Genomic DNA, 15141 nt, shown 5'->3' with positions numbered 1-15141 from the left:
ATCTTTCCTTTTTATAAAAAATATCATGAATTCAAAAAAGTTTGTCATTTAGAAAATGTTCACAAATTCAAAACAATCTCCGTGAATTTATTTAAAAGGTTCTAAAATTGTTCCTAAATTTAAAAAATCTTCACAAATAAAAAAATTGTTCATGAATTTGAAACAAAATAATTCAATGTGTTTGCGGATTCAAAAAATGCTCCTAAATTTTAAAATTTTCATGTTTTGTGAAATGTCTGTCAATTTAAAAATTGTTCATGAATTTGATTTTTTTAATAATTTTGTTAAATTTTCATGATTTAAAAAATATTCATGATTTTGAAAAATGTTCGTACATTTAAAAAATGTTTAAGACATAAAAAAGTGTTCACAAATCTCGAATTAAAAAATAAAAAATGTTTTTGGATTTAAAAAATTGCTCCAAATTTCAATAATATTTTTTTAAATATTCTTGGATTTAAATACTCCTCGATTTGAAATTGTTCATGTATTTAAATTAAGGGAACTAACCACATGGATAGGAGGACAGTGGTATCACCAACCCATAAGGGTTCAAGTTCTAGACTTGACATTGGTGCTCACATTTTTCTAAAATTATTTCAACTTTTTCGGCGATGTTCGTTCGGTGGAAAGAGACGTTCGCATTGACTATGAGACGCTTGTGGTGACATCGCCAATCTCAATATGCTAATGCCTACTCAGTTTCTCGGAGGTGCTCATATAGGTATATGTTGTGCGTGCATGCATTCATAGGGTGAGTGTGCTCGTGTATTATAGCTGGCCAAATGGGCGGGGCCAATCAGGCCGGCCTGCGAGCACGCAAAGCACGGCCTACCATGAACCAGGCACGACACGGGCTAAACGGGTCGGGCCCGGCACGCGACACGCCCTGGGACATGCTTGGGCTGCTAGGCTGAGCACGCGGGCCGGCACGGCACGACCCGATTATCTTCAGGTAAAGATAGGCTAAAATACGCCCAGTGCGCCAAATAGCAGGCAGACTAGTGGGCCTGGTGTGCCAATGGGCTGGCCCGATTAGCAGCTGGGTCGTGCCTGGGCTGCAGCACGTGGGCCGGCACGGCACGACACGTATAATAATTGTGCCTCGGCTGGCCGGGCCGTGCCAGACACGATTAGAATCGGCCGGGCCGGCCCGTTTGGCCAGCTATATCGTGTATGTGAACGACTTCAATTGTACAGTGTTAAAAAGGAAAAAAAGAAAAACCGACCCAAAGAAACACATAAAACCGGTTCATCACTCTAACGGTCTAACCCGGCAATGTCGTTCTCTACTCCAGGCGGCCAGGAAGAAGATGAGCGGAGAAAAAGATGAGCGCCCATGGCGGCGGCCTTCCGACCAGCGGCGCAACACCTCCGATGTCCCTTCTCGCTCCCGCTGCTCAAAGAGCTTTCCCCAGCACCCTGCGCCTCCGCCGCCCTATACGACCCTGTCCTCCCACATCACTATACCTTCCGGGATTAGGTCGCCAAGATCTAGATTCGAGCTAGTGGAGCTGAATACGTATGCGAGTGACTGGTCCTTGTAGTGCTCCGCCGCAGGTAGCTCATAGGGTCGTAGTCACTAGCCATACTGTCCGACGCCCACTGCCGCCGACATGCGCCTCACCCACGAACTATGGGGATCAGCGGCGGCGGAGAGGACGGCCTCGTCATTGAGGTGAATAACGCGACTCCTTCTCACCGGATTTGTGATGGTCCGTATGCCAATTTGATGGATTTTATTTTTATCTGAGTTTCTTCCAGGTGTTCTGTGCTGAATTTTCAGCCGACTGAAAATGAAACCCACTGTTCTGTCATGGAGGTTTCTCAGTTCTCATGCCTGTTGCCCCCGTTGTACAGTACAGGATTGTACGGAACCGTGTGGAGAGTTATACAGAATTCTTATGCTCAGCTACAGCCTACAGGTATCCGCGTGTTTTTCCGTGTGGAGAATCACACAGAATTGCCAAGCGCAAGCAGGGTCTGGATATTTTCGCCTTTGACAAGTCCGTGGCCGCCAAGGATGACCAACTGGTGCCATGGCCTGATCAACGGACCCACCCCAGAGCAGTATAGGTACCATTCAGCATTAATCTCAGTCAGGCGAGACAGACAGACAGACAGAGAGAGAGAGAGAGAGAGAGAGAGAGAGAGAGAGAGAGAGAGAGAGAGAGAGAGAGAGAGAGAGCGGAGCTAGAACGATGAGGCGACGACATGAGCTGCTGGTCTCGCCGTCTTGTTGCTTGAGCGGCCTCGTGCTGCTGCTGCTGGCGCTGTCTGCTCGAGCTCAGCGGCAAGCACAGACAGATGTCACAGATCCGTCCGAAGGTGATTTTAGTACTTATTCAATTCTTTCATGCTAACACACTCGGATCGTCTTCAAGTGTCTTCTCTTTTTTTGAGAAACACTTGTAATTTTATTCATACTCGTAACAATTACAGTGGCCGCGCTGAACATCATCTTCTCACGGTGGGGCCTGCAGGCGTCGGCGGCGTGGAACATCAGTGGCGAGCCTTGCAGCGGTGCCGCCATCGACGGCACCGACATAGATTCAGACCCTGAATTAAAACCGGCCATTAAGTGTGACTGCTCCTACAACGCCAGCACCGTCTGCCACATCACCAGGCTGTAAGTTGCTCCTTTCCATCCCAAGCAACATTAGTGCCATCGGTGGGTGCATGTTCGCTCTGGGCAACGGGTTGGTCCTTGCAGGTAACAACACTCGGTTTGCCGGTTGAAACTTGAAAGTCAGCCCAGGTTTGCTACAAAAAAATGTTATATTAAAGCTTGAAGTTGCAATTAGTGATGTTAACCTATAGATATAAGACAACCACACATTAGAATTTCTTTATGATTATATTAATTTCTTTGACAAACTTGTTGAAAATTGGGATATGATCCAATGTGTCTGCATGCTTGTGAACTCACCACACAGTTCTTGTTTGTTGTGAATAATTGCATGTTCTCATCCTAGTCCATGCTTTCAATTTGTTACACTAATACTTATTGTTCTTCCATTTGTTCACGCAGGAAAGTATACGCACTAGATGTGGTTGGTCAGATTCCTGTGGAACTGCAAAATCTAACTTACCTGACAAGCCTGTATGAACTATTTCCAACCTGAAGCTTCAAAGCTAATGGATGTCCACTTAAAGGGTTACACAAGCTCATAATTACAAGCTGCAGTCCCCCTAGTTACTGTATGATGCATGCCATTAGCGGGAGATAGAAGGAGTGCAGTAGTTTTTCATAGACTATTTGTTCTAATCTTACATCTATAGGTTAGAATGGTGCGAACTGAGTATTCATGTGTTATACATACAGTTTCTTTGTTGACTAGTTATGCCTCTTTCAATATAAGTCGCTTCTGTTGATGTGTTTGGTTTTCAGACGCCCTTCCCTTTATTTACATGTTATTTTCAGTCGATTTTTTTTCCAATAACTTGAAAATTGTAGTTTAACTAAAACAGGCTCACGCTACTTCTATAGTTCATGCAATAACATTTATGTTACATATCATTTGGTAGCATGGTAGTTCTAGTTGCTTTTACTTTCCAAGGCCTATATGAATTAAATGCTGATGCCTGCCAGCCAATAAGAGTTTCTGCAATTGAAAATTTGGAAACAATAGATTTACATTGATTCTGATGCGCTTTGCCGCTTTCAGGAATTTAGCGCAGAATTACTTGACAGGATCTTTGCCAGCATTTCTTGGAAAGCTGACTCGGTTGCAGTATCTGTAAGAATTACGATTTATCTTTCTCTGAAGCATTTAAATGTAAATGGTATCTCGTGTAGTGCGTAACTTGCCCTGTTTTCTTTTCAAAATTACAAGAACTTTGAGTATCAATGCATTAACTGGAGTTTTACCGAGCGAGCTGGGTAACCTCAAGAATCTCATTTCTCTGTAAGAGAATATATCTCTTTTTATTGTGGCAACTCGAATCCAACACAAAAGTATTGTAGCCATATGTGGCACTTGTCAATCTGTTGGTTCACTTTATTTGTGATGCTCAGAATCTTTTTGTTTATGGAAGTTACATGCAAAGTAAATAAAAGATGTAGGCTCCATAAATTAAACACCTAATTTTTGATGTACCAATTGTATCATATTTGTATTTTCTGAACCTCCATTTCCTTATGTTTCAGGGGCGTTAGCACAAATAAGTTTGTCGGTCCACTCCCCGAAGTAGTAGAAAACTTGACCAAACTTGAGCAACTGTTATGTCTTGGTTCTGCTTGACCTAATTTTCCTTGTAAGACCCATGTAATGAAACTCAGCATAACCATTTCTCTCTTTCAATTTCAGGTATATCGATAGTTGTGGTTTAAGTGGAGAGCTACCATCTTCCTTTTCCAAACTTAAGAACCTGAAAATCCTGTGAATTCTCTTATCATACTTTATGATCTGTTATAAAGTCATTAAAACAGACTTAGTGTATTAACTTCGTCCTTATCTATCCAGATGGGCATCAGATAACGGGTTTACTGGGAAGATACCTGATCACATTGGAAGCTTATCAAATTTGCAGGATCTGTAAGATATCATATGAAGAATTTGTTGATGAAAATGATGAATTGAGCCAAGAAATGATTCACATCTGCCTTCAATGTTCATGATAGGACTGGTGTTACTGTTTTTCTAAAAAAAGTTTTAGACCATTGTACTTCTTTTATATCACATTTTAGAGCCCGTTTTCAAAATTAGTAAAATAATTGATTCTTTTCCCTGCTAATTAGATGTATCTGTCAATGCAGGAGATTCCATGGAAATAACTTTGACGGTCCCATTCCTGCAAGTTTTTCTAATCTTATCAACTTGACAAATTTGTATGTTCTTCCTACTTTAGATTTGGTGACGGCTGTTGTGCACTTAGTGCAAAAATCGGGCTTGTTGTTCACTAACTTTTATATTGTGAAGGCGAATTGGTGATTTAATGGGAGAGCTGTCTTCATTGGCTTGTGGTTAACATGACGTCGTTGTATACTCTGTACGGTGACACAGTTTGCTCTTACCAACTTTTTATTAGTTTGCACTTCACAACTTTGTATGTCTTCGCATATGTAGGATAACCTCTTTATTCTCTCCCTACAGAGTTCTGAGAAACTCCAGGATATCTGACAACCTTTCTTCAGTGGACTTCTCAAAATTTGTTAACCTCAACTATCTGTAAGCAATTTTGGAACTGTTTGGAATCTACTGTATACTTGAGAGTAAAGTATGTTTGTGTTAAAAAGCTCTTTATACGTTCTGGGTGAGGCAGGGACTTGAGTTTTAACAGCATCACAGGCAAAGTTACTCCAAACCTTCTGAACCTGAATCCCCTCGAATTCCTGTAAGGATATCTGTATAGAATCTAGTGTATTTGGAAGTCCTATTTAAAGTAGTATTTTTATTTTCCCCAAACTGAAGTTCAGATGAATCAGATTTCTTGGGAGTAATAACCTCTCTGGGAGCCTACCAGATATGATTAGCACTTCACTTACTACTATGTGAGCTGTTTTCTTCCTTCGTTTTAATTTCCTTTCCCTGTTTCATACTGACAGCATGTATGTCCGCTAATCTGTCGAACTTGCAAGATTGGATGTTTCTTCATCCTTTTGGTCAACATGTTTATCATCTGTCTTTGCAGTGATCTGTCATACAATATGCTCTCAGGAAGATACCCTTCTTGGGTTAACATGAATAATTTACATGTGTAGGTTTTTCTTTTCTAATTCCCATTTATAAGGCAGACAAAATCAATCATGCATGTTGTATTTTCAATCTGGACTGTGAAACAACAAACTTCCGTGAACATCGCAGTTTGTGACTTAACTGTCTGAATGGTATTTCTTTTAGGAATTTGGTGTGGAACAACTTTGGGATAGATAACTCGAACAACAGGTTTTTCTCCATCACTTCATTTAGTTTCCCTTCATATGTATGAACCACTTATATTCACCATGTGATCAAACTATCTATGTTGTTCCTAGTATTTTGCCTTCACGACTAAATTGTCTTCAGCGAGATACTCCATGTTTTGATTCTCCATCTTGTGAGCCCTTATCTCTTCATCCTTAGCAGTATCTGCTCTGGGCATCACTAAAATCTGTATCACTTTTTTAATTATCCTAATTTGTAGATTCCTCCTTTGCGGTAGACTCTGGTGGTTCGAGACCCATCAGAGGCTCAGACAACTCCATTTACGAACCTGATGATGCCAGTCTTCCAGTTGCATCATACTATGTTACGGACTCAACGAGATGGGGCGTTAGCAACATCGGGAGATTCATGGACCCGTCTAATGGGAGTTATATAATATACACTTCTCGCCAGTTTACCAACACACTTGATTCTGAACTATTTCAGACAGCCAGAATGTCACCCTCTTCATTGAGATACTTCGGCATTGGGCTCAAGAATGGCATGTACAGCGTTGTACTTCAGTTTGCAGAGATTTTTTTCCCAGATGACGAGACATGGAAAAGCGTGGGAAAGAGGATTTTCAATATATATATCCAGGTGGCTCATTCTTGAACATATAAGCAAATGATAATATTTTGCAATGATTCTCATTTGTTTTATGCACTAAACCGATTCTAGAATATTCCATTTTTCTCTATGGATTTTAATATCTTTTGCTTGCTTCCCTGGTGCAGGGAGATCTTAAAGAAACAGACTTCGATATAAAGAAACAAACAAATGGAAAATCTTACACTGTTATTCAGAGACAGTATACTGTTGAAGTAATGAATAATTTCATTGATATCCATCTCTTTTGGGCTGGAAAGGGCACTTGTTGCATTCCTGAACAAGGGTTCTATGGGCCATCTATATCAGCCTTAAGCGTATCTTCTTATGGTACTGTTACTTGTGCTACTCACTAATCAATTAGTTACATAAATCAGATGACAACAGTCCACTTTCTATTATCTTACTCCTACTGTAGGTAGCAACGGTGAAGGGGATTCTGGTTCACAGAGAAACAGCACTATCAGTAGAACAGGTTTGGTTGTTGGAGTTGTAGTCTGTGTTGCGGTTTTAGGATTTCTAGCATTCGCTGGGGCCTTTGTTTGGAGGCAGAAAAGAAGGAGGTTAGAGGTGGAAATGGAAGGTAACACAAACAGTTAAATTGATGTACTAATTATGGGGAGAAATTTACATGTACTTCGTTTTACAGAGCTGTTCACTATAGTTGGAAGGCCTAACATTTTCAGTTATGGTGAAATAAAATCTGCTACGGACAGTTTTAGTCTTAGCAACATTCTTGGAAGAGGGGGTTATGGACCTGTTTACAAGGTCGGTTACATTTCCAACAAGATTAAGCAGCTCTACATTTCATTGTAGATCGTTGCTATAGCAATCTACTGAACATATTGTACTTGTTTCACGCCGAAATCATGAGTTGTATCTTTTGTGTACAGGGTAAGCTACTTGATGGGAGGATTGTAGCTGTAAAGCAGCTGTCTTCTACATCTCATCAAGGGAAAAAGGAGTTCATGACAGAAATTGCCACCATATCTGCGGTGCAGCACCGAAACCTCGTGAAGTTGCACGGTTGTTGCATCGACAGTAAGACGCCACTTTTGGTCTATGAGTACCTGGAACAAGGGAGCCTTGATCAAGCAATCTTTGGTATCTCCACCTCAACTTATTCCTTGGTGTCATGAAAAGTAAGTATCCTTCCAAGTGTCTAAAGCTTTGGTGAAAATGCAGGCAAGACAGACTTGAACCTAGATTGGAGAACGCGCTTCGAGATATGCGTTGGCATTGCAAGAGGTCTAGCATATCTCCATGAGGAGTCCAGCATGCGGATAGTCCACAGGGACATCAAAGCCAGCAATGTCTTGCTCGACGCTGATCTCAACCCTAAGATCTCTGACTTCGGGCTGGCCAGGCATTACAAGGACAGCATGACGCATCTCAACACCGGAGTCGCTGGCACGCTGTAAGACCATTTGCTGTCCGTCTTAATCGTTCCATGCACCTTGATTCATAACAGAGAATCGATCAGACGCTCACGGTGTTCTCTGGTTTTAGTGGTTATCTCGCACCCGAGTACGCCATGATGGGACACCTGACGGAGAAGGCCGACGTTTTCGCATTCGGGGTCGTGGCACTGGAGATCCTCGCTGGACGCCGGAACTTCGATGACAGTCTCGAGGAAGATGAGAAGTATCTTCTTGGATGTGTAAGCTTTCACATACTTGTCCTGACCTCAAAATAAACCATCAACTTCCTTTTATCTAGCATACTAAGGAAATTAAGCTCACCACAACTTGCAGGCCTGGCATCTGCATGAGAGCCAACGGACACTTGAACTGTTGGACAGTAAACTCATTGAATTCGACGAGGAAGAGGCTGCGCGACTCATCAATGTTGCTCTTCTATGCACGATGGGCCTGCCTCAGCGGCGCCCACCGATGTCCAAGGTCGTGTCCATGCTCACGGAAGATATCGAGGTGACCGACGTGGACACCACCATGAGGCCTAGCTACGTGCCGGAATGGCAGGTCAGGAGCTTCAGCAGCAGTTACGTCTCAGGGTCGGGGTCGTCGGCTCAGCAGTCCTCACGCAGTCAAATCAGCGCGCTGTCCAGCTCGAGCAAGAAGCCCGGGAACCACAGGGACACCTCGCCGCTCGCCCTGTCGCCTTGTTCTAGCGGCGGGATCGACGAGGGAGCGGATTCTGGTTCGAGATGAGAATCTAGATCTTGTCCTTTCCAACATTGGGTCCTAGTAATTTCTTCTTGCTATATGTTCATATTTGGTTAGTTCTTCTGCTTAATTTAGGATGATTTTTGTTTTCTCTCGCAAATACATAGATGTCTCGCTCTTTGATTCGTATAATTTTCACACGACCTTTTGAACACTCTGTGAATTGAAAAGGAAGATAGGTAAGCGTCTCTACCTTTCAGGAGGCCACGTCATTGTATTTATATGTGCACAATATGCGAGAGTTTTACAAGACCAGAATTCAATAGATTGGAGTGCATGTAAAGTCGCAACACATGCATCTTTGGCCTTGTTTGTTTGGCCTTTAGGAACCAACTTTTGGTAGGCGCAGCGCACTTGGCGGCGATGAAGTGTGAGGCGGAGTTGACGGAGGTGCGGGTTGTGCAGGAGGACAGGGGAGGGCGCATTGGTGGGAGGTGGATATGGGCGTGCTTTGGGGCATTTCCACATTCTCACCAACTTGCAGTCGTTTTCACAATTATATTGCCAAACAACTAACATTCATTTTTGACGTAAACAACTAAGTTCCATCGCAGCCGCTTCCTTAGCATAGCAAGTTTACAGCTGCTTTGGGTGAAGCCGCAGTGCAAACAAACAAGCCTATATCTCAAGAATGCGGTTGGTTACACAGCGTCACGAACCTCTTTTGGCTGGTCATCTCTTTTGGTGGTTATTCGAGCATCTATCAAATTTTTATCTTTGTGATTCCAGCTTCTTCTCCGGAATTAGTACCAGAAGTTTTGTATTACAAGTTTCATTCTGTGGGGAAATTGTGTTGGAAACTTGTTATTTGTGCTTACCAACTTGCTACGAGGAATTTAAATGACGAGAGATGTTGAGCATTGTTATCTAGTAAAATGCAAGTTCGCGCCCTCCGTACATTTAACTGGTACAACTACATGGGGAAATTGTGCTCGAGTATCAGTTTGTAGTCAACAATGGCACATTTCTTCTTCTTCAAATATGCTCTTGATCGAACGAAATAACATGAATCATCAATATATACTGTATATGTTAGCAGCAAAAAGTGATCCAAAAATGTCTCGTTGTATATCAAAAAAGTTGCTAGGGTAGCTCGTTAAAAAGTCTACGTAGAGCGTTTAAAAAAGTTACATGAAACCGACAACAAGCTGCACAAGGGAGCTTCCAAGTTGGTTCACAAAATTGAACCACAGTTATATGCCCAAAGGACTGTATATATCTTAAAAGAAAAGTAGGAGGACCAGTTCGTAAGTGGAGCTTCAACACCAACAGGACTGCGTTGTAAACAAATTAGGGGGCTACAAATAGAAGTAAGGACCTATCTGTAAGTGTTCACAAAGAAGCGAGGGCGTGGAAGTAAGACACCAGGGCCATATGTGTGAAAAGAAAAAGGACCTGCGCGCGAAACCTCAAAAAAATTTGGACCATTTCTCGATTTGTGCGTGTCATCCTTGCGCAGGGGCCATGCTAATCTTCTCTGTATCGTTCCAATTTTATCGGATGTCCCCGAAGGGACAGGTCTGGCTGTCGCGGGCGGATTTATAAGTTGGGTGGAACTCGCTTCGGTAGCCGAGGTGGTACTAAACATCGGCGGGTTTGTTGCCATCCGCCTGGCCGGTCTCCAGCACCAGCCTCGCGTGGGCTGCATCCTCTTCCGCGGCCCTAATTCGGCAGACGGGGGCCCAGAAAAAAACTGAGACCAAAAAATCCTGTCGGTGCGCTGCCGCTGCCGCTGCCGCCCGTCAGTCCCGCCACGGCCGATGATCCGGCGTGTGAGCCGCCGCCTCCTCCCGGCCGTCTCTCACCACACTCGCACGCCCCGCCGCGAACTCGCGGCCAACGCGGCGCTGCAGTGGCTCGACGACGAGCTCACCTCGCTCGCCCTCCCCGAACCCGGGCGCGGACCCGGGGTCGACGCGCACGCGTGCGCCAGGCTGCTGCAGGGCTGCGTCGCGCGCGGCGACGCCCGCGGCGGCCGCGCCGTGCACGGCCACGTCGTGCGGGGCGGCGGCCTCGACCTCTTCTGCGCCAACGTCCTGATCAACCTCTACGCCAAGCTCGGGCCCCTCGCTGGCGCGTGCAGGGTGTTCGACGGGCTGTCGGAGCGGAACATGGTGTCTTTCGTCACGCTCCTCCAGGCCCACGCGCTGCGGGGGGAGTTTGAGCCGGCGACGGCGCTGTTCCGGAGGCTGCGGCGGGAGGGGCACGAGGTGAACCAGTTCGTGCTCACCTCGGTGCTGAAGCTGGTTGTTGCCATGGACGCTCTGGGGCTCGCCTGGGGCGTGCACGCTTGCGCGTGCAAGCTGGGCCATGACCGGAACGCCTTTGTCGGGTCTGCGCTGATCGACGCCTACTCCATGTGTGGGGTTGTCGGTGATGCAAGGCGCTTGTTTGATCGGATCGCGGGTAAGGATGCCGTTGCTTGGACTGCTATGGTTTCTTGCTATTCTGAGAATAACCGCCCGGAGGACGCGCTTCAGGTTTTCCGGGAGATGAGGGTGGCGGTTTCTAAGATCAACCCCTTTGCACTGACCAGCGTGCTCAGGGCTGCCGTGTGCTTGTCGTCGGTTGCGCTAGGCAAAGGTATCCATGCCTGTTCAGTAAAAACGCTTTATGATGCTGAGCCTCGCGTTTGTGGTGCGCTGCTTGATATGTATGCCAAGTGTGGGGGTATTGAGGATGCCCGCTTGGCTTTCGAGATGGTTCCCCATGATGATGTGATACTTTGGAGTTTTATGATATCCCTGTACGCACAGAGCAATCAGAACGGGCAGGCCTTCGAGCTATTCATCAAAATGATGCGGTCTTCTCTGGTGCCTAATGAATTTAGTCTATCAAGTATTCTGCAAGCTTGTGCTAATATGCCCCTCTTGGACCTAGGCGAGCAAATTCATAGCAATGCTATAAAGATTGGTCATGAGTCTGAGTTATTTGTTGGAAATGCACTAATGGATCTCTATGCCAAGTGCAGCGACATGGAAAGCTCACTCAAGATCTTCTCATCATTGCGGGATGCCAACGAGGTGAGCTGGAACACAATTATTGTTGGTTACAGCCAGTCTGGTTTTGGAGAAGATGCTTTGACTGTATTCCGTGAAATGCGTGCTGCTCCAGCACCTTCAACTCAAGTTACATACTCAAGCGTGCTCCGGGCTTGCGCAAGCACAGCATCCATCAATCACGTTGGCCAGGTTCACTGTTTGGTTGAGAAATCCACATTCAACAGTGACACCATTGTAAGCAATTCACTTATTGACTCATATGCAAAGTGTGGATGCATCAGGGATGCTCGCAAGATATTTGAAACTCAGAAAGAACATGGTTTAATTTCATGGAATGCCATAATCTCAGGATATGCTGTTCATGGACATGCTGCACAGGCCCGAGAACTTTTTGACAGGATGAACAAAAATGGTATTCAAGCTAACGATATCACTTTTGTTGCTCTCCTGTCTGTCTATGGTAGCACGGGTTTAGTGAGCCAAGGACTCTCTCTGTTTAATTCTATGAAGCTTGATCATGGCATCAAACCATCCATGGAGCATTACACTTGCATTGTTAGGCTTCTAGGACGTGCTGGCCGTCTGCATGATGCTCTGAACTTTATTGGAAGTATCCCTTCAGCACCATCTGCTATGGTTTGGCGTGCATTGCTTAGCTCCTGTATAGTGCATAAAAATGTGGATCTGGGGAGATTTTCTGCAGAGAAGGTGCTTGAGATTGAACCACAAGATGAGACAACTTATGTCTTGCTATCAAACATGTATTCTGCAGCTGGAAATTTGGATGAAGTTGCTCTTTTGAGGAAATCAATGAGGAATATAGGTGTAAGGAAGGAGACTGGTCTTAGTTGGGTTGAGATGAAGGGTGAAGTTCATGCCTTTTCAGTAGGGTTGGAAGACCATCCAGATATGCGAGTGATACATGCTATGCTAGAATGGCTAAACCTGAAAACCCATAGGGCAGGTTATGTTCCTGATACTAACGTAGTGTTGCATGACGTAGATGAGGAACAAAAGGCTCGCATGCTGTGGGTGCATAGTGAGAGATTGGCTTTAGCATATGGGCTTGTGATGACACCGCCTGGACATCCAATTCGGATAATGAAGAATTTGCGCTCCTGCTTGGATTGCCATGCCATATTTAAGGTGATATCCAAAATAGTCAAACAAGAAATTATTGTGAGAGACATCAATCGCTTTCATCATTTTGACAAGGGAACATGCTCATGTGGTGACTATTGGTGATGTTCCATTGTCCATTCATGTATTGAAGGGAGCTGCTCATTGATTTGCATCACCTTTAGTAATACTGGATTGCTGGTTGAAATGATTATGTTGATGATTTGCTGGACATAAAAGAGCACTCTTTGTTCAGGTGAATCATGTACCAGGTACACTTTGTAAACTAAATTCTGTATTGATCTCTCAACAACATTTGTATTCATCATTTCTACCTTAATGTGCTAGGTTGGCATCAATCAGCAGGATAATTTGCAAAAAGAAAAATGCTTGCTTGATCTGGACTAAGCAAAGGTAAACATGCAATAGATCCAACGGTTTTTTCATGAACGTATCTCATTGTGATGTATATGTGCCCTCTCCAGAATGTTTTTCTTTAGAGAAAATGCAGGAGGCTTGCTTCTTGATGTATTGAAAAGGTAGAAAGGATAGTACAACCCAGGAGGGCAAGATACAACACACACTAGAAAAGGAGAGAGAGAGAGAGAGAGAGAGAGAGAGAGAGAGAAAGATTAGTGCACATCCCAATCAACTGGGATTAGAACACGCAACCGCAGAGCACCGGCACGAGCCAAATGGTGGGCCTCATCCCTGATTATACCTGATAGCCCTCTCCAGAATGTTACACTGAAGGATACAGAAAACATCAATTGAAGGATACAGAAAACTTCAGGTTTTGTGCGGTTTCTGGTGAAACCCTCTGATCATGAAATTGCCTTGTCATGATCAGTGAAGATTAAAGCGAAAGGGTTGTTTTGGCTATGATAGCAAAAGAGATTAGAACATTTCATCTTTCTCCGGAGGACAGGGATTTAGTTGGCAAACTGCGGATACTGCCTTTATCGATGATTTTCTTGGGTATCCTGAAATGGATCAGCGAACTGAACACCATTGTACATCACAACAGACAGTAGAAGGGCACCTTCAATTTGTTTTCCTGGTTACTGCTGAAGTTTTGAAAAGTTGACCAGGTGCGAATATTGAAGCTCGCTAAATTTAGGATCGATGAAACATACATAAACGCTGCATATTTTTCTTTGGTCTGGCTATATATTCTGCTTCATCTTTAAGCCGAGTCAGCGACCTACACTTTTGACCATGGTGTTTGACAGTTTTGTATTGGTGATAGAACAATGTAGTTGTGTCATTAGTGTTTGTTTGTCCTATTCTATATAGTGTTTTTAATAATCAGGTTAAGAACCAAATAAGGACACGAAGAACAATACTTTGTTTCATCATGTGTGTTAAAGGCCGGGTACCAAAGCTGTGCTTTGCTCGGGTAGGGATGGCTGTGATTCTTCACGAGGTGCTCCAGGATGTTCCTGCGGAATGAACATCAGACAGTTTGGACTCAACACACTATAAATAATAAAGATAAGTAAAGGAAAATAATCAGGAGTCACCTATAGCAGCGGTGTGCCCGGCATGTTGTCAGCTGGGAAAGTGGCAATGGCACTGCCCTTTTGCATAATTGCGATACGTTCTTTGAGATGAACTGAGCATCGCTCAAAAGCCTAAGGCCCGGGACATTGCCTCCAGAAGCTTCCTTTTGCAAGTTTCTCAGGACGCAAGTTTGCATCATCGTCGACAATTATCATTTGGCAGATCCGCAGAAAGAGAACCAAGCACCCCATCTGTTCCTATACCAACGATATTGTTTTCCTTAACGGTCAGCCCAAGTTTCCTGATGGCCTGTCATGGTATGAACCTCTTGCATATGCTGACATGGATTGCGCTGAAACTAATGTAGGCGGCAGCTGAATTCTCAACTGCTCATTCCTGCGTCGCATCATATTTTCTCAAGATTCAGCTGGCCTGACAATACATACTACTGCTGCCAGTATGGTATAGCCAAATGAACCCAAAAGAAAGAGTGAAGAGCATAATAATTAGTATTCCCTCCATCCCATAATATAAGAGCGTTTTTTACACTAGTGACACGAGGCCCCTTCCCTTGTGTCACTCTGGGTCAAGCCCAAATATGCTCGCGTGCAGCTGCCCAGACGGCAGACGGTGTAGGTGTTTGGCCCGAATGATTTGGCATGGTGCACCACTTTGGGTGAAACGGTGAAACCGACATTGGGCCGCGTTCAGGGTCGTTCTGGCACAGTCAAAGGTTTTTGCCCCGGATGCTCCAGGCGACGCCATACTGCAAGCGGCCAGGAGCTGCGCGGGTAGCGAGGCCGTGCTGCAAGCGGC

The 15141-nt window shown here is 44.4% G+C and overlaps 2 protein-coding genes and 1 non-coding gene across 6 annotated transcripts; 2 read left to right on the top strand and 1 right to left on the bottom strand.

Annotated features, from left to right (window-relative positions):
• The first annotated feature begins 1315 nt into the window (after window positions 1-1315).
• Window positions 1316-8918, top strand: LOC109736959 (probable LRR receptor-like serine/threonine-protein kinase At1g56130). Its single transcript, XM_073511035.1, is given in 26 exon segments — window positions 1316-1678; window positions 1765-2328; window positions 2443-2629; window positions 3032-3103; window positions 3669-3740; window positions 3837-3908; window positions 4151-4222; window positions 4311-4382; window positions 4467-4538; window positions 4760-4831; window positions 4923-4961; window positions 4963-4992; window positions 5097-5171; window positions 5266-5337; window positions 5429-5494; window positions 5635-5700; window positions 5844-5888; window positions 5978-6039; window positions 6127-6506; window positions 6644-6845; window positions 6934-7098; window positions 7165-7283; window positions 7409-7619; window positions 7701-7932; window positions 8025-8175; window positions 8270-8918. Coding segments are annotated over 25 exon segments (3150 nt in total). The 5' UTR covers window positions 1316-1678; window positions 1765-2201; the 3' UTR covers window positions 8687-8918.
• Window positions 8919-10083: 1165 nt separating this feature from the next.
• On the top strand, window positions 10084-14111 carry LOC109736958 (putative pentatricopeptide repeat-containing protein At5g13230, mitochondrial). 4 transcript variants are annotated; one of them, XM_073511034.1, is made up of 3 exons: window positions 10084-13078; window positions 13171-13236; window positions 13308-14111. In XM_073511034.1, exon 1 carries the CDS (start codon window positions 10462-10464, stop codon window positions 12946-12948), a length of 2487 nt encoding a protein of 828 aa, XP_073367135.1. In that variant the 5' UTR covers window positions 10084-10461; the 3' UTR covers window positions 12949-13078; window positions 13171-13236; window positions 13308-14111. The 4 variants fall into 4 exon arrangements, with proteins under 4 accessions (XP_073367135.1, XP_073367134.1, XP_073367133.1 ...); XM_073511032.1 differs by having other exon boundaries at window positions 10085-13094; XM_073511033.1 differs by having other exon boundaries at window positions 13171-14111.
• Window positions 10115-10217, bottom strand: LOC120962158 (U6 spliceosomal RNA). Its single transcript, XR_005753009.1, has one exon. It is a non-coding gene; the product is annotated as a U6 spliceosomal RNA (small nuclear RNA).
• Window positions 14112-15141: the final 1030 nt, after the last annotated feature.

The sequence above is a fragment of the Aegilops tauschii genome, chromosome 3 (assembly GCF_002575655.3).
Source record: "Aegilops tauschii subsp. strangulata cultivar AL8/78 chromosome 3, Aet v6.0, whole genome shotgun sequence".
Classification (NCBI taxonomy): domain Eukaryota; kingdom Viridiplantae; phylum Streptophyta; class Magnoliopsida; order Poales; family Poaceae; genus Aegilops; species Aegilops tauschii.
Note: the sequence above shows the minus strand (reverse complement) of the source record. Positions and strands in the feature narration are given on the sequence as shown.